This window comes from Hordeum vulgare, chromosome 5H, assembly GCF_904849725.1.
Source record: "Hordeum vulgare subsp. vulgare chromosome 5H, MorexV3_pseudomolecules_assembly, whole genome shotgun sequence".
Lineage (NCBI taxonomy): Eukaryota > Viridiplantae > Streptophyta > Magnoliopsida > Poales > Poaceae > Hordeum > Hordeum vulgare.
Window position 1 is genome coordinate 307,553,273 of NC_058522.1, and position 23,842 is coordinate 307,577,114.

General features: G+C 45.8%; 2 protein-coding genes and 1 pseudogene across 2 annotated transcripts; 1 reads left to right on the top strand and 2 right to left on the bottom strand.

Moving 5' to 3' along the window:
* Positions 1-384: 384 nt before the first annotated feature.
* Positions 385-7,466, top strand: LOC123397675 (protein ZINC INDUCED FACILITATOR-LIKE 1-like). The gene is made up of 17 exons (XM_045092208.1): positions 385-917; positions 1,261-1,301; positions 4,107-4,167; positions 4,341-4,443; positions 4,552-4,654; positions 4,765-4,818; positions 4,918-4,980; positions 5,049-5,098; positions 5,185-5,260; positions 5,352-5,522; positions 5,712-5,799; positions 5,904-5,989; positions 6,087-6,194; positions 6,372-6,416; positions 6,541-6,629; positions 6,878-6,921; positions 7,155-7,466. Exons 1-17 carry the CDS (start codon positions 767-769, stop codon positions 7,250-7,252), a joined length of 1,431 nt encoding a protein of 476 aa, XP_044948143.1. The 5' UTR covers positions 385-766; the 3' UTR covers positions 7,253-7,466.
* A 5,814-nt stretch (positions 7,467-13,280) lies between these two features.
* LOC123396639 lies at positions 13,281-14,949 on the bottom strand (annotated as a pseudogene).
* A 7,259-nt stretch (positions 14,950-22,208) lies between these two features.
* Positions 22,209-23,518, bottom strand: LOC123395418 (metacaspase-9). The gene has a single exon (XM_045090409.1). It carries the CDS (start codon positions 23,423-23,425, stop codon positions 22,418-22,420), a length of 1,008 nt encoding a protein of 335 aa, XP_044946344.1. The 5' UTR covers positions 23,426-23,518; the 3' UTR covers positions 22,209-22,417.
* Between the last annotated feature and the right edge of the window lie 324 nt (positions 23,519-23,842).

Below are 23,842 nucleotides of genomic sequence, written 5' to 3' on the forward strand. Positions count from 1 at the left end.
AAATTTTGTTCGACAAGTAGACGATTTCTTTTTCTTTTTATTCTTATAGGGCAAAATAAAATGTAATGGACGAGATTAGTGAGTGGTGGTGGCATCTTAGTCAGGGTCAGGCCGTTGGAACATTTCCAAAACTGTTTCGTTTCCTTTTACTCATCATTAAGAATAAATTAAGCCATGGTTGGGATGCATAAGTTCGATTTCGAAAGTAGAAGCACAATAATACTCCTACACACTCCATCCACCTTAAATCCTTTTAAGGAAAGTGTAATAAGGTTAATAACTAATTAAAGGAGAGACGACCAATCTCGTATCTTATTTTCCAACCCCAGAAGTCTCAGCTCTGCACTCTCTCTATATATATACCAGTAGCATCGCTAGGGCTACGTACGTACCTTCTTCACCCTCCGTTGGCTTGCCAGCTTCAGTGACCCGCCGTAACTACGTACGCCAGGCTCCCGCTGTAAGCTGGATTTGTCTCGACCGATCGTGATCGATCTGGTGCGCTGGTGTCCTGACGTGTCCCTCGCCGTCTGCTGCCAACGGGGCACACGTACCAAGACACGATCCACACGACAAGCTTCTTCAACTCGCCCCCACTCAACTCCTGCTTCCTCTTCTGCCCCGGCCGGCCGGACGCCTCCTCCCCGCCTTTCTCAGGCTCTGCTAATCCTTCTCCGTCTCAGCCTGCCGCACCGTCCCGTTCCGCCAGCCAGCCATCATCTCAGCGTCGCCCTCGTCGTCGTGGTCGATCGTCTAGCCGAGAAGGATGGGAGAGTCGCCGTCACCAGCGCCGGCGGCTGTAGCCAAGGTGTACTACGACGGGTGCCCCGGGTGCGCCATGGAGCGGAGGAAGGAGAGCACCAAGGGGACCCCGTACAAGGAGCTCTTCTTCGTCGGGATCATCACCTTTGCATCATGTTAGTATATCTATATATCCTATTCCTACTTACTAATAATAAAACTAATAGAATTATATAAGTAGTAAATTGTTGGCATGGTCGATCTTGCTCTTGTCCTGCTCCTGCGAGCCGGAGTACTTGTTAATTCATCCCTTCTCTCGGTCTTATCTTATAGCCCCACTGCACGTACGCTTGCATCCCTTCTTAATTCATTTCTTAATGATGCTTCTTACTAGTAGCAGTACTATCATTCTTGGAGTACATATGCAATTTATTTTACTATTATATTATTAATAACGTAACTCGGTTGGATTCCCACCATAACTGATTCTTCTCTGTCTGTCCATCCATCTCTTTTCAGCTTTGCCGATCACGTCGTTGTTCCCGTTTCTCTACTTCATGGTGAGTTTGTCTTCACGTACCCATGCCAATTTTCTTCATAGCTAGCTACTCCCTTCGCTCTCATAAATTCATAATATAAGAAAGTTTTGGACACTAATGTAATGTCAAAACCTCTTTTATATTATGAGACGGAAGAAGTAGATTTCAGTCTTCATTTTGGCTGGGTGTTTCTTTTAAGACTATTATTACTACATAATAATCCACCTAACTTCTTTTCAAAAAACTAAAAAAAGGAGATTACATGATAGTCTCGACTGGCTATCACTATATACTGGAGTACTTCCTCCGTCCCAAAAAAATTTGTCTAAAAATGGATGTACCAAAATACTAAAATGTGACTAGATACATTCATATCTAGACAAATTAAAGACAAAATTTTTGAGACGGAGGGAGTATTCAGTACTGCTAGTCGGCCGGACATGTCCGGTTGGTCAATAGCTTGTCACTATGTGAGAATTTACCTTTTTGCTAGTAAGCTATTTCCATCTGTTTTTGTCATGAACAAAAAGATACATGACCCCGCGTCGCCAACCTTTGCGACATAGGGGGATCACGTCGCCAGCCCTCGGCCTCCTCTCCTCATCCCTCCCTCCCGCCGCCACCAGAAATCACGATGGGCGAAGCCTGTTCTGTGAGCTATAATGGCGGCGATGGGGTAGTCTCCCTCGCGCGGCGACGAAGACACATATCACGGCGAGCGAGGACCGGCGGGATCCCAACGGTGTGAGTCGCGGCGACGACAGCGAAGGCGCAGTCACCCCTCGTTGGAGGTGCTCCTGTGGTGGCGGCCGGGTTCGCGGATCTCGCCCGACCTAGATGGGCTTGGGCGGGACGACAACTCGATTCCGCGGCGACGGGCTAGCGCAGTGGGCCTGATCACGCCGGTTGCTTAGGCACCGTGGTGGTTCCGTTGTCGGTTAGGCGGCGGCGGCTGGACCCTCCCGTCTAGTCCCCGTCAGAGAAGGCGGCGATCCATGCACAAGATGCTTGATGTAGGTTCTTCGAATTGATCTGGGTGAAAACCTGTTCTCAGCTAGCTGCCAAGGCCGGCGATGGTGGCACTCTTCGGTGTCGTTCTCTGCTTGAAGGCATCGTCGTTGAGAAGTTCTAGACCGCTGTCTACTATCTCTGGGGGAAACCCTAGATCAGTAGATCGAATGACGATGACGCTATTGTGTCCTTTCCCCCTTGGGGACGTCATTCTTGGAGGCGTACACAGGCTCGAGGGACCAGTGGACGACGTCTTTGGTGGAGCGGTGCTTCATCCTACGCATTGATGGCGGCGGATCTTGGCGGCATGGTGCAGTGGAGACTCGCCGTTTGATGTGCGGCGATGGACTCGCGCAGGAGGACGATGTTGTTTGGTGTCGATGTCAGGGAGGCCTGGCAAGGCAGATGCGTCAGTATTTTCTCTAAAGATGGATCGATAGAAGATGGTGGTGACGGCCCTTGCAGTGTGCACATGTGGTGCCCACTGAGAGTGCGTCAGACTGATGTGTGACCCAGTCCTGGCATTGTGGCTTGGATGACGTATTCGGCTTTAGATGTTAGGTTTCTGTGTGATCTCTATTTGGTATTCGGCTCGAACATTCGACACCCCTTCATCAAGGGGATAGGAGTAGCGACACATATTGTCAAGATGTAGGCTTCAGGCTTACCTATGTATTACTTTGTAAGGTCCTTGTGAATAATTAATAAAATGGTTGCATGCATCACCGGGATGTAGAGGCCTGGGGTATATCTCATTTTCTAAAAAAAACTGATTTTGTCATGTTTTTACTTTTTGAATCTACATGTTAGAGCATTTATTGTCGGACACCTCAAACCTTCCTCATACATCAGGGACGACGGTCCGGCACTGACGATAGAAAAACGACTTAGACGGACGCCTTAAACCGGTCTCAAACGTCACCCCTCGTATCCAATTCAAATGTAAGGTGCATCCAAGCTCTCGTCGGGTGCGTCCGTCACGTCGGACCCGACCCACGCTGGCCAACCCAACCCCTCATATATTCATCCCCATCCACTCCCTCGATAAAACCCTAGCCATTGCACTTAGCCACCCAAGCTCTCATGTGGCGATCTCCGGCCTTTTCGTCATGGTTGGCAACGGATCTCACTCCGACCAGTCTGAATCTGTCGATTGGGTGTCGTCATGTGAGGGTTGGAGGAGGCAATGATCATATGCATTGCACTCCGCTACGCCCAACCGATGGCGTGATTTCTCCGACGTGAGTCCATCGCGTTGGTGCATTGGGGGCTCGGATCATCGGGGTTGGATCATTTTGGTCCTTCCAGAAGCCTTCCAGTCTCCCTCCCCCCATCACCGGTCCGCCGGAGTATGAGTGACATCGGGATCTTTGTGCACGCTGCGGGAAGGATGGGATGAGTGTGGCCTAGGCGTGCCTAGCTGCCGACATGGCAATGGCGGATCCGGCAGTGCACGCTGCCGCATAGGAGAGGAAGCCACCCGTGTTAGCATATTAAAAAAAGGTAGCGGAGGAACACACATGCACCCTCGTCCTAGAGAAGAATCAGGTCGGATTTGTTAAATCCGACTGTAAATGCTCTTAGCGACACAAATGAAGTGTCAAAAATTGAAAAGCACATAGTACATGAAAAATCCAATGGCATATATAAAGGAGAGCGACCGCCCGTATTCTAGTGATCATCGGCCACCCAACGGTAGGCAGGAAACTCTTTTTCTTGTGCACCCCTATGGTCTAGATTTTTCATAAGAGTTCTATATATATTTTGCAAAATAAAAAAAGGTGAGCACTCAGGTTTTTCCCTTCTCTAAATCAGATACAAGACTTGCACGTTGCTCAAAGAGAAGAAGATATTGGATTCTATGCTGGATTTCTTGGTAAGATTTTTTGTACTACATAACTGTCATTTTGTACCAACAAGGTTGATGCACACGTCTTTGTTTCACAAATGTACCATTTAATTTTGTACATACGAGAAACGAAATTCGTGCATACTTTGTTTCAGAATAATGTCAATATTCAGTACTTATCAGTGACATTTCTCCTGTAGGTGCATCGTATATGGTGGGTAGAGGTTTCGCATCAATCTTTTGGGGCATGGTTGCAGATCGCATCGGGCGAAAGCCTGTAATTGTATTTTCACTTTTCACGGTGTAAGTATTTGTAGTATCTTTCCCTCCAAACGGATGAAAATTTACCGCGGCATTTAAATTTCATTTCGAAAGAAAAAATGTACGCTAATTTCCTCGTGCGTTTTTCAGCGTTGTGTTCAACACTTTATTTGGATTAAGTGTGAAGTACTGGATGGCTATTACTACAAGGTTGCTTCTTGGTGCACTAAACGGATTTCTAGCACCAATCAAGGTATTTTAAAAAACTGAACTTGAGGGACAGTTGCAGGAATGATCAACATCTATTTTTGTTAATCATGTGAAATGTCTATTTCGATAATGCTATGGTTACATGGGATGCAGGCTTACTCCATTGAAGTTTGCCGGGATGACGAACAAGCTTTGGGCATATCAATTGTAAATTCAATTCCACATAAAACACTTAACTAATATGCATAGTCCATAATAATATTGAAACATATCATGAACTCAATTCGATCTTTCATAAAAATCTAGGTTAATACAGCATGGGGAGTAGGCCTTATAATTGGCCCAGCAATTGGGGGTTACCTTGCTCAGGTAATATCACAGGTGTCAATCATATTCACTTTGATTTTCATTTGACCATTTTTGTCTTCTTATACCAGCCAGCCAAACAATATCCACACATTTTCCATGACAAGTCAACATTTGGGAGGTACTCTTTTATCCTATCATTGAATTGTTCATACTAAATGACATAAATATTTGCCCATCTTCATGTCCGTGATCCCAATCATGCAGGTTCCCCTATCTTCTTCCATGTCTTTGCATATCAATTTTCGCAACCTTAGCCCTCATAAGCTGCATATGGCTTCCGGTGCGTACAACCTGAACTATGGATACTGTAAATGTATATCAATTGAGTTTTGTTTGAATGCTATATGTACTCACATCGATGCACTAAACAGGAAACACTACACAAACACACCAAGATTGAAATGCGAGCTGAAACGGCCGAAACTGGTACATCTCAGGAAAGTACAGAGTCACCTAAGAAGAGCTTATGGAAAAATTGGCCATTGATGTCATCAATTATCACATATTGTGTCTTCTCCCTTCACGACACTGCGTATAGTGAGGTAAATATATGGTATGATTAAATCACTATATATAGAAGTTCTCCAAAATGATACTGCAGATTTAGGTGCAGTATAATATATTAATTCTTGACCCATTGTTCCAAAAAAAATCATACTTATCATGCAAACCTCATCTGCTACATGCAAGTGAAAAAATTCTAACCATTATTTGCTACAATTCAACATCAGATATTTTCTCTGTGGACTGTAAGTGGTAGAAAATATGGTGGACTTAGCTTTTCATCTAAGGATGTCGGACAAGTTCTTACAGTGGCAGGTAAGCATAGTTTAACCTATCCATTTCTTATTTTTTCAAACATTTTTACATAGCTCTTAGTGATTTATGTTTGAGCAGTAAACATGCAATCTGTTACACTGCAGGCGCCAGTCTTCTTGTATACCAAATCTTTGTTTATCGTTGGCTCAATAATACGCTAGGACCTGTAAACTCAACCCGCATCGCATCTGTGAGTTACTAATGCCACTCTTTTTCTTTATGTCAATTTCAGTTTACTTAATAATTCACTGTCTCCCATTTTTGTAAATTGACCATTAGCATTGCAGGCCCTGTCTATACCAATTATTGCTGCTTATCCCTTTATGACACACTTGTCAGGAATAAGACTTGGTCTGGCTCTCTATATTGCAGCAATGATTAAAAGCGTTCTTGCTGTAAGTACTTTACGAGAAATATAGTTCCCAAGGTTTAAGCCATCTTTACTTGTAGCAAATGTTTACTTACATGTGCAAATAAATCATCATAGATAAGAATGCGCGCTTGGTATTTTGGTGCATGTCTAATTCAAATATTTTTCTTTCACGAATGCTCATCGCTGCGATGCTGATCAGATAACTAGAGTTTCTGGCACTTCTCTCCTACAAAACAATGCTGTGGTACGTACCAACTCATCTCAGTTCACCGGAATACTGCCCGAGATCTTTCTGACAGACAACTGTATTTTCCAATTCACTAATGTATAAACAAATTCCTCATTTGAGTTGGATCTTATTTTGACAGCCACAAGGGCAAAGAGGTGCTGCAAATGGAATAGCCACAACATTAATGTCCTTATTCAAGTCTGTTGCTCCAGCTGGGGCAGGTATCCTGTAAGTAGTTTTGCTTTCTTAATCTCCTATTTGTTGGAAAGATAAAGAAGAAGAGTAATAAATTAATATTATCCATAATCATTAATATTGATGCTAGTCTTATTATCACTTTCCTAGTGTAGTGAACCCATATGGCCGTGTTACCTGAAGATAAGTCTAGAACCCTGAAGCAATTCTAATAAGCCATAAATATGTTTCAAAAAAAAAGAAGGGATAAACATATTGTTGAAAACATTTTGTGATTGCAGATTCTCGTGGGCACAGAAGCGCCAGCACGCAGCGTTCTTTCCAGGTAAAAAAAATTGCAGTTCCAGGAAATATATCGATTGCAGCATTACTAGTCTTCTCAGTTCTCAATGGTTAACGTATAAGTTGCTGTGTTAATCACTAAATTACTGTAGACAAAAAACAATGTTTTTTTCCGTATCTAGAACTGAACCAGGTGGAATTTAGCATTTCTATCATGGGGATTGAGTATTAGTGTCGCTTTTGTATATCGTCTCATAATTCCTCATGTGTGTTCAGGTGATCAGATGGTGTTCCTTCTGCTGAACCTGACAGAGGTCCTTGGGCTCTTGTTGACATTCAAGCCTTTCCTGGCAGTCCCCGAACACTACAAGTAAAACCTGACAGAGTACGACTGTGTTAGGTAGTGCTAGAGAGCGATGCGTGTGGTTCTGTGGCACTGGCATGCTATAAGCGTGAAGACTGAAGAGTCTTGTTTTGTTGTACTACTTTTAGATAGATGTAGCAAGTGTTGTTGGCACTGTGACCTAAAGCAAGCAACCGGGCAATCAATTGCAGTCTTGGCATGCTCCGTTGCTCTTGTAGTTGTTATCCTATTGTGTACAGTATAGTACTTCCTCGGTCCCATAATATAAGAGCGTTTTTAACGCAGTGTACTGTTAAAAACGCTCTTTTATTATGGGACGAAGGGAGTAGTAAGGAGGGATAGAAGTGTGCTGAATCTTTCGGTTTCTTGATGCAATGGAGGCGGCGCTGCTTGCCCTGCTTTGGAGGAGAAAAACAGAGAACTATGTTCAGGCGGCGGGTGCTGAGACTGACAGCAGGTCGCCTGCTGTGGGAGCTGATGAACGATTTTTTATTAGTACGAACTAGCAAAAGGCCGTGCATTGTCATGGAAAAAAATATCACATATTTTTAATTTATAAAAAGTGATCTATAATTTGAATACTTGTAGCTACAACCCAAACAAAGATGATTTTAGCCTATAAAAACGTAGTTCAAGATTTCACACGTCTTCTATTTTAATAGGCTTGCATGTAGATTTAATACCTATATACAAAGAAACGGACAAGTGATCTTTAATTTCGTCCCTAATCCTGATTTTATTGAGACTAGTTTACTGCCCGTGCGTTGTCACGGAGCAAGGAAACACATTGTTATTAATTAATTATTTTAATTTAAAAGTGTCTTTCAAACATGACATCATGTGATTTTGATATCTATAATAACAAATTCATTCTCTATACGTTTATTTCCTCATGCTTCTTTCTGCATAGGCAATTGTCGTGTCTCTTCAACCACTCTCTCCTCGTAAGAAGATAAAGCGATATTTTTCTCATTGTCATTTCTTTCTCTTCACCTTTTTCTTGCCATGGTGTGTAAGCCCTCTTTTCAAAATCTTCTATTATATAGTATACAACCCAAAAAGCATATGATTCGATCACCTCCAAGTTTCAACATGACACTAAGAGCCAACATTCCTGGTTAACAGAAAACTATGACAACAAACTACCATCACACGGAATATATAAGTGTGTGTGTATATTCTTCAGGTTCTCAATATCTAACACCGAAAATGTACATAATAACATTTCACTGAAAGTTTCTTGTGATATGCACGTTCGATCTTCGGGTTCCTTTTCTCCTATCAAAGCATCTCCTTTTCCAATCTATCAAAAAAAGTAGCTCCCACGCAAATGGGGCTTGGATCGGCGAAGCAGCGAGAGAGGAAGTACTCGTCAAGCTCGATAACGATCGAGAACCAGCTTGATACTTGACTGGCGGTGGTAGGCTGTGAGAAGACGTGATGCAGTCTAGCTCACTCACTGCAGGAAGTAGTTCTACACACATCAATATTCAAACACAAAAATTGAAATATGACATACTATTCAAAAAAAGCGCAATGTGCACGCAACATGATATTATTTTATTCATGCACTTGTCATGCGCACAACAGGTGCACATTTGAATTTGAAAATGAAGTAATCATTATTGGATATGCATATATAGACTTTTCATGCATAAATTGAGTCCTACATGCACCTGCAATCATGAATCAAACCTGCACATGTGAAATACCTCTATATTGGTGACGATTGATTTTTTTCCATTTTGATAGCCATATGCAATCATGCATCAACTTTTCAAATCATATCATGATCTAAATTGTTCCAATTTGGAAGTCTGCACATTATAACAAGCATCAATTTCAAGGTTAGGGAAACGCTAATATGATTCACTTTTTACAATGCATTTTCACCCATAAGATGGCAAAAGAAATTGGATTTGACACTATAGTGATCATCTGCAGATTTTGAATTATTCCTTTTAAAACTTGTGAAAAAAAGATGCTCATATATTGGCATATATTGAAAATCAGTGAAAAGATGCTAAATTATTGTCATATTGTTTTATTGAAGTCAGATTACTGAAGATTATGTTCTTGGCAAGAACATATATATTTATTATTGTGCAGCACCGCATAAACTATCAATCACATATATATCAACAACATGGTTTCCACTTTTAGAGATTCTCAAAAGCCAATTCAAACTGATTAGTACAGGTGGAGGCCTCTCCTATTTTCTTCAATTCATCTTACCTCTTTTATTTAATCTTCTTTCAACATCTGAGATATATTATTGAAACAAAGTACATACCTCACTGGATTATGTTTGTCTCTAATATAGTTATGCTGGAATAATTGGAAGTATTGAACTGATGGGAAAGAAGCCAAGCCTGCAAGTCAACGAGGAATATGAAGTTAGCTCTGATGTGCTGCTATCGCCATCTGTGTGACCTCGTCGGTTCTCCAATCCATCTGCCACACTCTTCTCAAATGTCTGCTCCCTGCGGCCTATCCATCACAACCATAATACTATCCCAAGGGGGTAGCAACGTGGGAACGACGCCGTCACCCGACTCGCCTTGGAGTCTTAGGATTTTGCCCGATGGCCATGGTCCGAAGGTGCTGGGCGAGGAGAGGGTCCACAACGACCACCAAGGTGGAAAACGACGTCCACAGACGACGTGCCGTCTAGGCTTTCGCTCAGAGCCACCTCGCCGAGCAACCCCACGCAATCGGACTAAGGACGACACAGTGAAAGGTAGACGCTTGGGACCTCCCTCAAGTATATGCTTCTCAACAGTACATAAGATCTGAAAGATTGACAAGTATTTCCTATCAGCATTTTCAAAATGGGAAGATGACAAGATAAGTACCCAGATTAAATGCTGCCAAGTAACCAAAACTCAAGAGCAGGTGCTTGGTTTGCCAATCTAGCATGAAAAAAGATAATTGGCCCTAATATGATAATTGGGTATAGACCTGCGCGAGCACCATCTCGCCGGACTCGCGGGCGGCGGCGGCGGGGCTCTCTCTCTCTGTGGCGCGACGAGCGGTTAGCGCTAGGGCTCGAGGCAAACTGAACTTGGGGAAGACACGGAGGGTGGTGGTGCGGCACGCCGGCTGTTGGAAATATGCCCTAGAGGCAATAATAATTAGTTATTATTATATTTCTTTGTTCATGATAATCGTTTATTATCCATGCTATAATTGTATTGATTGGAAACACAATACTTGTGTGGATACATAGACAAAACACTGTCCCTAGTAAGCCTCTAGTTGACTAGCTCGTTGATCAAAGATGGTCAAGGTTTCCTGGCCATAGGCAAGTGTTGTTACTTGATAACGGGATCACATCATTAGGAGAATCATGTGATGGACTAGACCCAAACTAATATACGTAGCATGTTGATCGTGTCATTTTGTTGCTACTGTTTTCTGCGTGTCAAGTATTTGTTCCTATGACCATGAGATCATATAACTCACTAACACCGGAGGAATGCTTTATGTGTATCAAACGTCGCAACGTAACTGGGTGACTACAAAGATGCTCTACAGGTATCTCCGAAGGTGTTCGCTCAGTTAGTATGGATCAAGACTGGAATTTGTCACTCCGTAAGAGGAGAGGTATCTCGGGGCCCACTCGGTAATACAACATCACACACAAGCCTTGCAAGCAATGTGACTTAGTGTAAGTTGCGGGATCTTGTATTACGGAACGAGTAAAGAGACTTGCCGGTAAACGAGATTGAAATAGGTATGCGGATACTGACGATCGAATCTGAGGCAAGTAACATACCGAAGGACAAAGGGAATGACATACGGGATTATATGAATCCTTGGCACTGAGGTTCAAGCGATAAGATCTTCGTAGAATATGTAGGATCCAATATGGGCATCCAGGTCCCGCTATTGGATATTGATCGAGGAGTCTCTCGGGTCATGTCTACATAGTTCTCGAACCCGCAGGGTCTGCACACTTAAGGTTCGACGTTGTTTTATGCGTATTTGAGTTATATGGTTGGTTACCGAATGTTGTTCGGTGTCCTGGATGAGATCACGGACGTCACGAGGGTTTCCGGAATGGTCCGGAAACGAAGATTGATATATAGGATGACCTCATTTGGTTACCGGAAGGTTTTCGTGCATTATCGGAAAAGTTTCGGGCTCATCGTAGTGTACTGGGAGTGCCGGGAGGGGTGCCTGGGACCATCAGGAGGGGTGTCACGCCCCAAGGGGTCTCATGGGCTATGGGAAGAGATAAACCAGCCCCTAGTAGGCTGGAATAAGTTCCCACTAAGGCCCATAAGGTTTGAGAAGGAAAAACACAAGGTGGAAAGAGTTTCCAAGTGGGAAGGTGGAATCCTACTCCAAGTAGGATTGGAGTAGGACTCCTCCACCTCCAATTTCGGCCAAACCTTTAGGTGTTGAGGCTGCCTCCTCCCCTCCCTCCCTTCTATATATAGTGGGGTTTTAGGGCTGATTTGAGACAACTTTTGCCACGGCAGCCCGACCACATACCTCGACGGTTTTACCTCTAGATCGCGTTTCTGCGGAGCTCGGGCGGAGCCCTGCTGAGATTAGATCACCACCAACCTCCAGAGTGTCGTCACGCTGCCGGAGAACTCATCTACCTCTCCGTCTCTCTTGCTGGATCAAGAAGGCCGAGATCATCGTCGAGCTGTATGTGTGCTGAACGCGGAGGTGCCGTCCGTTCGGCACTAGAGCGGAGTGGATCGTGGGACGGATCGCGGGACGGTTCGCGGGGCGGATCGAGGGACGTGAGGATGTTTCACTACATCAACCGCGTTTCTTAACGCTTCTGCTGTGCGATCTACAAGGGTACGTAGATCGGAAATCCCCTCTCGTAGATGGACATCACCATGATAGGTCTTCGTGCACGTAGGAAAAATTTTGTTTCCCATGCGACGTTCCCCACCACCGGCTGCCTCCGCCTACGCCGGCGTATTGGGCGCGGACGCGTGCGCGGCCGCCGCCGCCAGCGCCGCCGAGTCCTGCGAGAAGGCATCGAACGCGCGGCGCTCGCTGGCGCAGTCGTCCCGGTAGCCGGTGACGGCGGGGAGGTGCGCGCAGATGCCAATGCCCATCGCCCGTAGCTGCTAATATGTCTCCCGTAGGGGCACGAAGAAATCACCGTAGCGGAGGTGCCAACGCGATGGGTCCGGCGTCCCTGCCGAGGCCAACGCAAGAGGGGGGGCATGGCGGCTGGGCAAGGGAGTTGGGGGAGATAGGGACTTGGGAGGTGCGTGAGTGGGTTGTGGCTGTTGGATGAATCTCATACGTGTGTTGAGATACAATTAGGGCCTTTTTTATTGAACCGATTCTTTTCTTTATTTAATCGCCTGTTTTATGGAGGGGTGGAAAAAATCGATGGAAGTGCCAGCGGAAGGAGGTGGGGAGCGAACGAGAGGTCGAACCATTGCTGCCAGGTCGAACCATCACGACGTTTGATCCTGCTTTAATAGTAGAGATGTTTGACAACTTGCGGTTCTTTGAACTTGATATTCAAATGTCACCGATTTTAGTAATAAATCATATATAATAGAAAACAAGCATAAATAAATGCCATCCACAACTGGAGTACAGATGAAATTAAAAAGAATAGGAAAGTAAATGTCACCTCTTAGGACTAAACTGTTGAAGGTAATGAAGATCAGGTACATTAGATGACTCCTACATAAATGATAGAAAAATGGTTCTGAAATACTAACGTCTTAGTGCCTTACATGTAAAAAAAGTGCATTTAGAGCATAAAACATCAAATCAAATAATCAAACACTTCAAAAGCTGACAAAGGTCTACATTTGGGCATGACAACGATTGATCATAACATCCTGGGTGTATTAGTATAAGGTCAGATACGAATCATCACTAAATATATTTACCACAAACAAGAAACGTGGTTTTCCAATGTAAGAATAACACTGAAATTGCTCTGATTAATATTAATGCTTGTACCTCATCTGGCTCCCTAACATTCTCGTCGAAGTTCTTCTCATATTGTTACGAAGATGCGCCTTTGGTTCCTTCCTCTTGGATCAGTGGTATGCATGCACGGTGCCATTTCTTCTCGGAGGTCTACCAGGAATAGACCCTGGCTTGAACCTTGACGCCTCATGCCTCGCAAGCTCCGGCGGCACGGGACTATTGCTCTGCACAAGCATCTCCTTAAGTTCATAGAAAATGTCAGTATCCTCCATGGTCAAAAACGATGTCGAGAGCCCCTTCTTCCCGGCACGTCCGGTCCTCCCGATACGATGCGTGTACAGATCGATCGAGCTGGGCATCTCGTAGTTGATCACGTGAGCAACCTCCGGGACGTCGAAGCCGCGGGCGGCCAGGTCGGTGGCCACGAGCGCGTTGAACCTGCCATTCCTGAACCCGTCGAGGCTGGCATTCCTCTTGTCCTGCGACTTCCCCCCGTGCAGCGCCGTCACCCTGCTCAACCCCGCGTATTCCAAATCATTGGTCAGCTTCTCCACGGAGTTCTTCGTGTTGCAGAACACAATGGCCGTCAAGGTCAGCGAGGATCCTCGTCAGCCGTGGCATCTTCTCTTGCACCTTCACCATGACCACGTTCTGGGCGACGAGGTCCGCCGCCTTGCCGGCGAAGCCGACCGTGACGGCCACCGGGTTCCGGAGGTACTTCGTGGCGAGCCGCTCCATGGCCGGCGGCATGGTGGCGCTGAACATGTGGGTCGTCCTATATGTCCTCGCCTCGTCCAGCTCCTCGTCCGCGTTCTCCGGTTTCAGGTGGCTCGGCGGCATCTCGTCGAGCACGCCGACGACCTGCGGCTCGAACCCCATGTCGATCATCCTGTCGGCCTCGTCGAGAACCACGTAGTTGCACCGGTTGAGCATGGCATACCTGCTCTCCAGGCAGTCGAGGAGCCTGCCCGGTGTCGCGACGATGACCTCGCACCCCCGCTCGAGCATGCTCGCCTGCTTCTGGATCGTCGACTGGCTGTCCACCTTGCCACCCACGATGGACACGACCGTGATGCCTAGGCATGCCACGAGCTTCACTGTCTCCCTCTCGATCTGCTGCGCCAGCTCCCGTGTCGGCGCCAGGACGAGCGCGTACGGGCCCTCGTCCGCCTCGCTGTGGCTGGTCGGGGGGCGGCATGCCGGCGATGTAGGCCAGCATGGGGAGCACGAAGGCGGAGGTCTTGCCGGAGCCGGCTTGGGCGACGCCGATGACGTCGCGCCGCTGGAGGCCGAGCGGCACGGCGGCCATCTGGATCGGCGTGGGCTTTCTGTATCCGGCCCTGTCGACGTTCCGGAGCAACTCGGCGCCGAGCCTGCTCTTCGCCCAACTCTGCATGGGCCGGGCACGCGGGAGCCCCTGTAGGAGATGCCGAAGTCCTTGCGCAGGATCCGCCGGTCGCGCTCCGTCATCTCGTCGGCGCGCTTGTCCGTCCAGTGCCTGTCCACGCGCATGTCCAGGGCGTCGTACGTCGCCGCGGCGCCGGCACCGTAGTCCTTCTGGAGCGCGGCCGCCGCGACCTTCTTCTGCTCGCGCCGGTCGATGTCGGCGAGGAAGCCGCGGCCGTAGAGCAGCAGCGCGCCGTGCACTGGCTGGTTGTTGGCGGCGTCGACGCGGCTGGTGTCGTCCGTGCTCGCCCAGTCGAAGCGGAACCTATCCCGCGGCTTGGCGACCACGATGGGTCCGGCGTCCCTGCCGAGGCCAATGCGAGAGGGGGGCATGGCGGATGGGCATGGGAGTTGGGGGAGATGGGGACGTGGGAGGTGCCTGAGTGGGTTGTTGGATGAATCTCGTATGTGGGTTGAGATACAATTAGGGCATTTTTTAGTGAACCGGTTTTTTCTTTATTTAATCGCCTGGTTTATGGAGGGATGGAAAAAATCGATGAAAGTGTCAGCGGCAGGAGGTGGAGGTGGGGAGCTAACGAGAGGTCGAACCATCCCGCTGGTTGAACCATCACGACGGCACATCCCCCTTTAATAGTAGAGATGTTCGTCCACAATCTAAATTAGTGTCGGTATGAAAGAAAGACAGGTAATGCATTATTGATTAAGATTGCATCCTAGATAATATTTTTAAAATTATTAACGATAAAATAACATCATATTCAGATTAGACATATTTTTCTAATCAAAATCGATATATAACATGTTAAATTTAGAGTTACGGTTTAAAAGATACGAGTATTTTTAAAAACATTTAATATGTACTGCGGTTTAATGTAAAAAACATCAAAGGGTTTTTCATAAAATAGCATAACGGACAAAAAATATCTATTTTTTTTATTAATAGATATAGATTTATGATGGTCTGTTCATGGTATTGAAACGCGGGTTGGGCCTTCAGGTTGTGGTTAGGACTTGGGTTGGGAGATGGGGCAGAGCGCTTCGTACCCGCGACCTGGAGTCTGCTCGAGGAAAATCCTATTCCCAGCTGGCTGCGGCAAATGGCAAACCCTATTTAACACCACAGGCATCGTTAAAGGAAAAATCTGCTAACCGACGCCTGAAGCGCTCCGCAATGGGCCAGCCCATCTAGATATTCATTATGAGCTTTTTTAGCCCGTGAACTGTTTTAGCTCGTGAACGTTTTTATAAATCGATGAACTTTTTTGAAAATCTTGAACTTTTTTTTAAAATCGATGATTTTTTAGAAAAATTGATGACCATAATTTAAAATTCAAGAACTTTTTACAAAATCAGTGAACTATTTTTAAAAATTGATGATTTTTTTTTCAAAATCGATGATTTTTTTTTCAACTTCTGTGAACTTTATGAAAATTCATGAACATATTTCCAAAAGTCGGTGAACTTTTTTCATTTTGTTCGTAAATCTGAAATTTTAAAAATTCTGTGAACCTTTTTTGATATTTTAATAACCAACGAATTTAATATGGCCGGCCCATGAAGAGGGCCGTTGCAGGCGCCTGTTCTCCTAGTGGCGCCTGAAGCGCCATATAGGAAGTCCCCGGCAAATTGCCCAGGCTTCGCACAGGGGGCCGGAGGCAAGGAACGCGTATGGGCCGGCCCACTTTCAACATTGTCCAGCCGGTTTTGGGAACATTCTAGACTTTTTGCAGTCATTTTTTTCCAGTTTTGAGAACTTTCTAGAAGATTCCCTGAACCGGTCTTTTTTGTTTTCTTTTTTCTTTATTATTTTCTTTTTTTTTCTGTTTCTGTTTCAAAAATGTTCTGGATTTTCAAAAAATGTTCTAAAATTTGAAAAATGTATTAGAATTTGAAAAAAAATACGGAATTCGAGAAAGTGTTCTAGAATTTTATCAAAATGTTTCGGAATTTGAAGAAATGTGCTGGGCCTGGCCAGTTGGGGGTGAGCCGAAGATGGGTTGGCCAGTACAGACGCCACAACACGGACGCGATCACTACATCATGGGCCGGCCCAGTCTGGGTTTATTGCATGCTTCAGGTGCCTATTTGACGAAAATGTCAAATAGGAGCTCCTCATTTGACATAGAGTGCGTCAAATAGGATATTATGTTACAAGGGTTTTACGTGACATGACAATACGATTACATGTGCCAAGTTGCGGGTCGGATGGGACCTATGGATTTTGTTTCGGCTCATTTCTGAGCCGCCCCCTCGACACCAATGCTATATCTCGCTTCTCGTCTGAAATACTTATAGTGAGGATAGCATTCGTTAGAGCATTTCCAACAGATGCTTAAAAAAAGACTTCGCGCGTTAAAAGATTCGTTTTCTAGGCCCCTGATAGCTCCAACAGAGGTTGTAACATTGTACGTGCGCTAAAGAAATTTGAGCACGCGCTGAAAAACGCTATGCTGCGCACTATATTTGCTGCGCCGGCTTGCGTGTGCAGCAAACTCTAGGCCGCTGCAGGTGGGGTCGCTGGATTGGGCTGGATTGGACGCCGCACTGGCGCGCGTCTGTTGAAGATGCTTCAGTTTCCGCGTTGTAAAAGTGCTACAGTGACGCGCTAAAAAGTTTATCGGGCGCGGCATTTTTGCGCTATCGTTGAAGATGCTCTCATGTCTGAAAGGCTCGTGCGTATACGCTCGCTTGTTAGCGCGGTCGCCCGCTTACTATCTCAGTCGCTTGCTCCTTCATTCTACGCATCGGTTTCGTCTGTTTTTTATTTTATTTATTTATTATTGTACATCGGGTTTTTGGTTTTCTGTTTTTATTATTTTTTTATTTCTTTCTCAGTTTTACCGGTATATTCTTGTTTCTTTGTACTTATTTTCAGGTTTTAGTGGATTTTCTTCCGCGTTTTTTTTTGTAATTTTTTTCTTGACTGGTGTTTCTTTGTGCAAAGATTTTTTTTGTCTTTTGGTTTTGTGAAGTTGGTATTTAAATAATATATACTATGATTTTATGATATAAATATATAGGTATTATCACGCAAAATAAATAGTATATTTTTTATACATCAAGAATATTTTTTACATACACGTTTAAACTTTTCGAAATATATGATTAACATGTTTTAAAACATATATGTTTTGATGTCTACTTTTTCTATAATTATTTTATACTTTTGTATACATAAAAAATATTTTATTTATGGAAAAAGTTGTTGCTCAACCGGCCGATGTTTTCCTTGACGTCCGTCGTGTTCTAAGCTTGCCACGCGTCTTGATGAGCCCAATGACCACATCTCTCCTTCATCCTTATCTTTGATGAAACGTTGGCCACAAATTTTCTATCTCCTATCCATGCGTTGACCCAACTTTCACATGTAAGCTCTTCTAGATCTCATCTCATCATGCATCATATTCCTGTGCCTGTGCTCATTTTTGCAACTAGGCACCTGTTGCAGACCTGTTAGAAGGGCGACGCGAGAGAGGGCTACGGTGAAGACACAACTCCGTCGGCTCTGGCACCCGTCCATGGCGATGACGAGGGTGGACGACGAACGTGAAGCTCGAACCATGGCGTTCCTTGCAGGACGACGCGCGTTCGCCTTGTCATCTCGGCCGCGATGCGAGCCGGCTAGAGATCCCGGTCGTTGTTTCTGCAACGCAGCCATTGTTTTAGGAGTTTCGGTTGAATTTTTGGATCCCGTCTCCTACCTCCCCCTCTCCCTCTCCATCTATCCCTCTTCAGTTTTCTGCAACGCGGACATTGTTTCTGCAACACAGTCGTTGTTTCAGGAGTTCCAGTTGGATTTTTGGATCCCGTCTCCTACCTCTCCCTCTCCATTTATCCCTCTTCAGCTTTTTGCAACGTGACGTTGTTTCTGCAACGCAGACGTTGTTTCAGGAATTGCATAAAAAAATTGCAACGCGATTGTTGTTTCAGGAATTATTTTTACAACATGGCTGTTGTTTCTGCAACTCAACCTTTGTTTCAGGAATTATTGAGTGTGGGGAGACGACCGAGCCGCGTGGGGAGGCGACCGAGTCGTGTAGATCGGACGGCTGCGCGCGTACATTGGACGGTCCTCGAGGTGGCGGATGTTTACTAAACATCTGCCGGTGGACACGTAGCAGCTTCTTCCTCTCCATCGCCCTCTCCTCCGATCGGTTCCTCTCCTTTCTTCCCCAAGGTAAGGAGCATCGCCCCTTCCCTGTAGTAGTTCTTCGAGTAGGAGCAGTAGGTCGTCGACGTGCTGCTTTCCTGTCGCCGGCGCCACCGCGCACCATAGCTAGGTCGCTGTAGTTTGTCTCGGGCGAAGTTAGCATAGGAAATGGGTACGTGGGAGCGTAGGCGTCCTCCCTTCCACGTGCCGTTGCTCGATTTGATCTGTGCCGCCGGCGGGATAGCTCCCCTGTTCCGGCCGCCGCGGTTCTCCTGTGTATCTAAAAGGGGGAATGTTCAAAGGGGATAGTGCCCCTTTTCTGTCAGTATTCTTGCCCGTAGCGTAGTGGTACCGCTTGCTGTATGCCTGTTGGAAGGCGCGGGTTCGATCCCCCCTTTGGCACTCTTTTATTTTATGATTTAACTGCATAGTAAGCCACTAGGGACAGGTTTTCCCGTTTGAGCATCTCTCTCTGTCGAGCAGTAGGCTGCTAGCAGAGTGGTGTTGGGCCTGTGTGTTGACACAGGGGGTGTGGGATCGAATCCCTCCCCTGCCCTTTTATTTTTTTGTTTCTATGCATATCTGTTTTGCTTTGTTTTGCTTGCAAAGTTGCTGCAAATGCTTCATCTCATGTGGGTGTTTTAGTTCACTCACTTAAGCTTGTTGTTCCTAATGTTTGATGCTAGCAAGAGTAGAGGCATGAGTAGATTTAACTTGGTAGAAGTCTATGTGTAGGTTGCTTGCATATGTGTGTATGTGATCTTGCTAGTATGTGTAGATGTTGTGGTTGCAACTAGTGTGTGCATATGTGGAGTAGTGAGATAAGTATTTGTGCATGTATTGTGTGGTGTGTGTAAGTGAGTACCACACACACATGAGTTTGACTCATGTGGTACCTAGTAGGAGTGTGGTGAGATGATGATTCCATGATTTATCTTGTTTTGTAGATCCCCTTCATATTGTTCTTGGGAGTAAGTGCTTGCCATGAGGTAGTGGTGGTGATATGTGTGTGGTGAGGCAGCCCCACTTTGCAACACTTGTGCTCCTCCTCATGTTCATATGAAAGAGGGCATAATGTGTGTGTGTGATCTAAGTGGTAGTAGTGTTTGTGATGTTGTTGTGCATGACACAAGCATGGGGTCCAAACCCTCATGTCCATATTGTCTTTGTGCACATGAGCATAGTTAGGTGGTAGTTGTTCTAGTGAAAGTTGCATGAAATGTTGCACTAATCACCATGTAAGAATCTATGTAGTTTTCCCTTCCTAGTTTGAGGCCACTTGCTCCAAACAAGCGTGTACATATTTTATATGATTTTGTGGTAGAATCTCCCAAGGAATCCATTGGTGAACCTAGTTTTGCCATTGGAACATTTTCTGGAGATGACATATTTTCATTTTTCTTCTATGTTTGGAGCTTGGTTCCAAGAGTTGTGGTGAGCCTTTGTGTTTGTTTCTTGGTTGTGCTAGTAGAGGGTGACCCCCTCTACCTCTTGTTGGTTTCATCTCATTATTAGGATTCCATATGTGCAAGTTATGCCCACTCAAAGTAGGCATGTGACTGAAATTCCAGATTAGTGAAAATCACTAAGTCTGAGAATCTGTTTATATTTTCTTCTCATGTTGATGAGTTTGTGCTGGTCATTGTGTTGTGATCTAGCCTTAGCTTTCAACTAGAAAGTTGGACCTGATATGTTTGTCTTGCTGCGTGTAAAATTTAATTTCATTTGGAGTCCTGTTATGTTTTGGCTGCTGTCAAAATACTTCAGAGCATAGACAGAAACATTTGGAGTCCTGTTATGTTTTGGCTGCTGTCAAAATGCTTCAGAGCAAGACAAACATATCAGGTCCAACTTTCTAGTTGAAAGATAAGGCTAGATCACAACACAATGACCAGCACAAACTCATCAACATGAGAAGAAAATATAAACAGATTCTCAGACAGTGAAAATCTCAGATTTTCACTAATCTGGAATTTCAGCCACATGCGTACTTTGAGTGGGCATAACTTGCACATATGGAATCCTAATCATGAGATGAAACCAACAAGAGGTAGAGGGGGTCATCCTCTACTACCACAACCAAGAAACAACCACAAAAGCTCACCACAACTCATGAAACCAAGCTCCAAACATAGAAGAAAATGAAAATATGTCATCTCCAGAAAATGTTACAATGGCAAAAATGAGTTCACCAATGGGTTCCTTGGGAGATTCTACCCCAAAAACATATATAATATGTGGGCACTTACTTGGAACAAGTGACCACACATTAAGAAGGAAGAAGCTACTCCAAATCATGTATAGTGAATAGTGCAACAACTCATGTGACTATCACTAGAACAACTACTACATAGATATGCTCATGTGCACAAAGACAATAGTGACATGAGGGTTTTGACCCCATGTATGTCTCATAGCACATCACACCAAGCTCATCTTCCAAACTACCCACACACACAACACCATGCCCTCTCACATATTGTCATGTGAAGGTACATAGTTTGCAAAGGTGGGAAAGATCCACACACAACACCATATCAATTTGCACATGGCTATCAAGGCACCCCATGCCTTGTCATGTGTGTGACTCACACACACAAGCACTCACATCTTGCACACACCCAAGGTTTGTGGGAGGGGATCCACACACACACAAGCACATTGCTTGCACCAGCTAGTGCAAGAGCTCACCACCCAAGCATACATGAGAATCCACTCACATACATGCTACTAGCCTAGTGCTACACACACAACTAAACACACCCTCACATACATGGCATCTAGCTCACAAAACACATTTGCAAACAACCAAAACATAAATTCCTACCAAGTTATATCTACACATGCACTCTACCTACGTCGGACTTTATTTATACACGTTTAATATTTTTAAAATACATGATTAAATTATTTTACATATTTTTTATCTGCTTTTTTCATACACATTTTATGTTTTTTGCATACGCCACAAGCATTTATTTATACGATGATCCCTAGGCTCCGAGTATATGATGATAAATAAGTCTGATGTATTTGTATTACTCAAAAAGTGAAAAACCTCACATTGATAGATACATGCACAGAAGTATGATCAAGGATGAAGACAAGAACATCTATGCAAGATGTAAAAAAAAAGAGAGCAAAGACAAACTTTTTGTGTGCCTGCACAAGTATATTGTTCTTTTAACACAATATGATTGTAGATCTTCACATGCATGCACATACACTCATCATTTTGAACATACGCACACACCCTAACCTTATGGGCATCTTTAAGATACTGAACCGACATTATAATTTGATATTAACGAAGCCATCACATATAAGCAAAAAAATTTTATCAAAAAACAATAAGCAAAAAAAGAACGTACAAGAAGCAAAGACATAGTTGCAAGTGCAGATTTCATGACTTTTTTTGCAAACAAAAAAGATTTCATGACTTTGAAGCTACAACAATGACACGTGAGAATATGCAAGTGAGTGATAACAAATCGGTGTATATATAATGGTAATACAATACATAATACAGTATCCGCAATTTCTGTATAGTACCGTGTCTGGAGATGTGGAGATCTGTACCCACACACAAACAATAAAGCACTTGAGTTTGGCTCCTCATCCAAACATGAAACATAAAACACGACACATGAAACACATTGCCCGCTCCGTAGCACGTGAGCTGAAGGTGCTCTACAGCAGCGCCGCGCCCACCGCTGCCTCCTCCTTACCCTGCGAAAGGAACGGTGCCTCGGCGTTGGCGTCCGTACAGTAGAGACATGGGTGCTGCTCGAAACCCACCTCGTTCAGCACCGCCCTGGCCTTCGCGACGAGCTCCCGGTTGCTCATCGGCGTCGGGTGCGCCGCCAGCACGCTCTGTACCGCGCTACTGAACGCCCCGCATGCCTTGCCTCCGCTGGCCTCGTACGACGGCACGTCCGCGGAGGTCTCGTTCGTCTGGCACCCGCTCAGCAGGATGCCTTCGTCCGGGCGCGGCTGCGTTGGCGCCGATGCCGGTGCCAGTGCGGTGGACAGGGTGCTGCCATTGCCGCTGCGGCCGTGAGCGTGGAACTTGGCGCTGGCATCAGCGCCGAAGAGTGCCACGAGGTGGTCGGCGATGTGAATGGAGGAAGGCATGCCCGAGATGGCCGAGAGGTGGTCGAGGAGCGCGACGTAGGGAACGAACCGGGCGGTGCGCGTGGGCGGGGCGCCGGAGTCGAAGCAGACGGAGGGCCCGATCTGTTCCTTCTCCTGGTCGATGAGGCCGCCGCTGTGACACGAGTCGGACACGATGGTGAAGCTCGCGCCCGGCGGCACACGGTCCACCAGCAGCCGGAAGTCCACGTCCGTGATGAGGTTGAAGTCGGACGGCACGATCGCCTCCTTCTCCGCGCCGCCCTCGCCGTGCTGCGGCGGGACGAGCGTGCCGTGGCCGCTGTAGTGGAAGAAGAGCACGTCCCCGGGGGCGGCGCGGGCGACCATGTCCGCCAGCGCGCGCCGGATGTTGGCCCCCGTCGGGAGCACCTCTGCGCCGCGCACGTCGGTGAGCACGGCGACGTCGGCCGGTGCGAAGCCGAACCGGGCGACGAGGGTGTCCCGCACGGCGTCGACGTCGTTGATGCAGCCGCGGAGCTCGTAGGGCGTGCCCACGTAGTTGCAGCCCACCAGCGTGGCCAGCCTCTTGTTCGTCTGCCCCTCCATCTTCTTGCCTCCCAATCAAATGTATTACGTGTGGTTTCTCCTTGGATGCTAGCTTGTAGCTTTTCGCCTGAGCAATGGATGAAGAGAGCAGTAGGCTACCGTGTGCAGATATATATAGATGCTCTCTGTTGCTTAACTGTGGATGCAATGCAAGAAACGTGTGTTCGGGGTTAAGCAATCCATTTCTATATATCATTTCTGATATATTTTCAGTTCGATCAGTTAACCTCGTCCGGTTCATCCCAGGCTAGTGTAGAAATACTTCTCAGCTGGAGAAAGTGTCCTTCTCAACCCGAGCTCCTGTCAGCTCGTATGAGGTCGAGTGAACAGTAAAACCTGTCCGTCGTCGGATACCTCGTCAAGAAAGGTTCCACATCGGTTTGTGCGGTTTTGCAAATTAATCGGCCCGTTAAACTA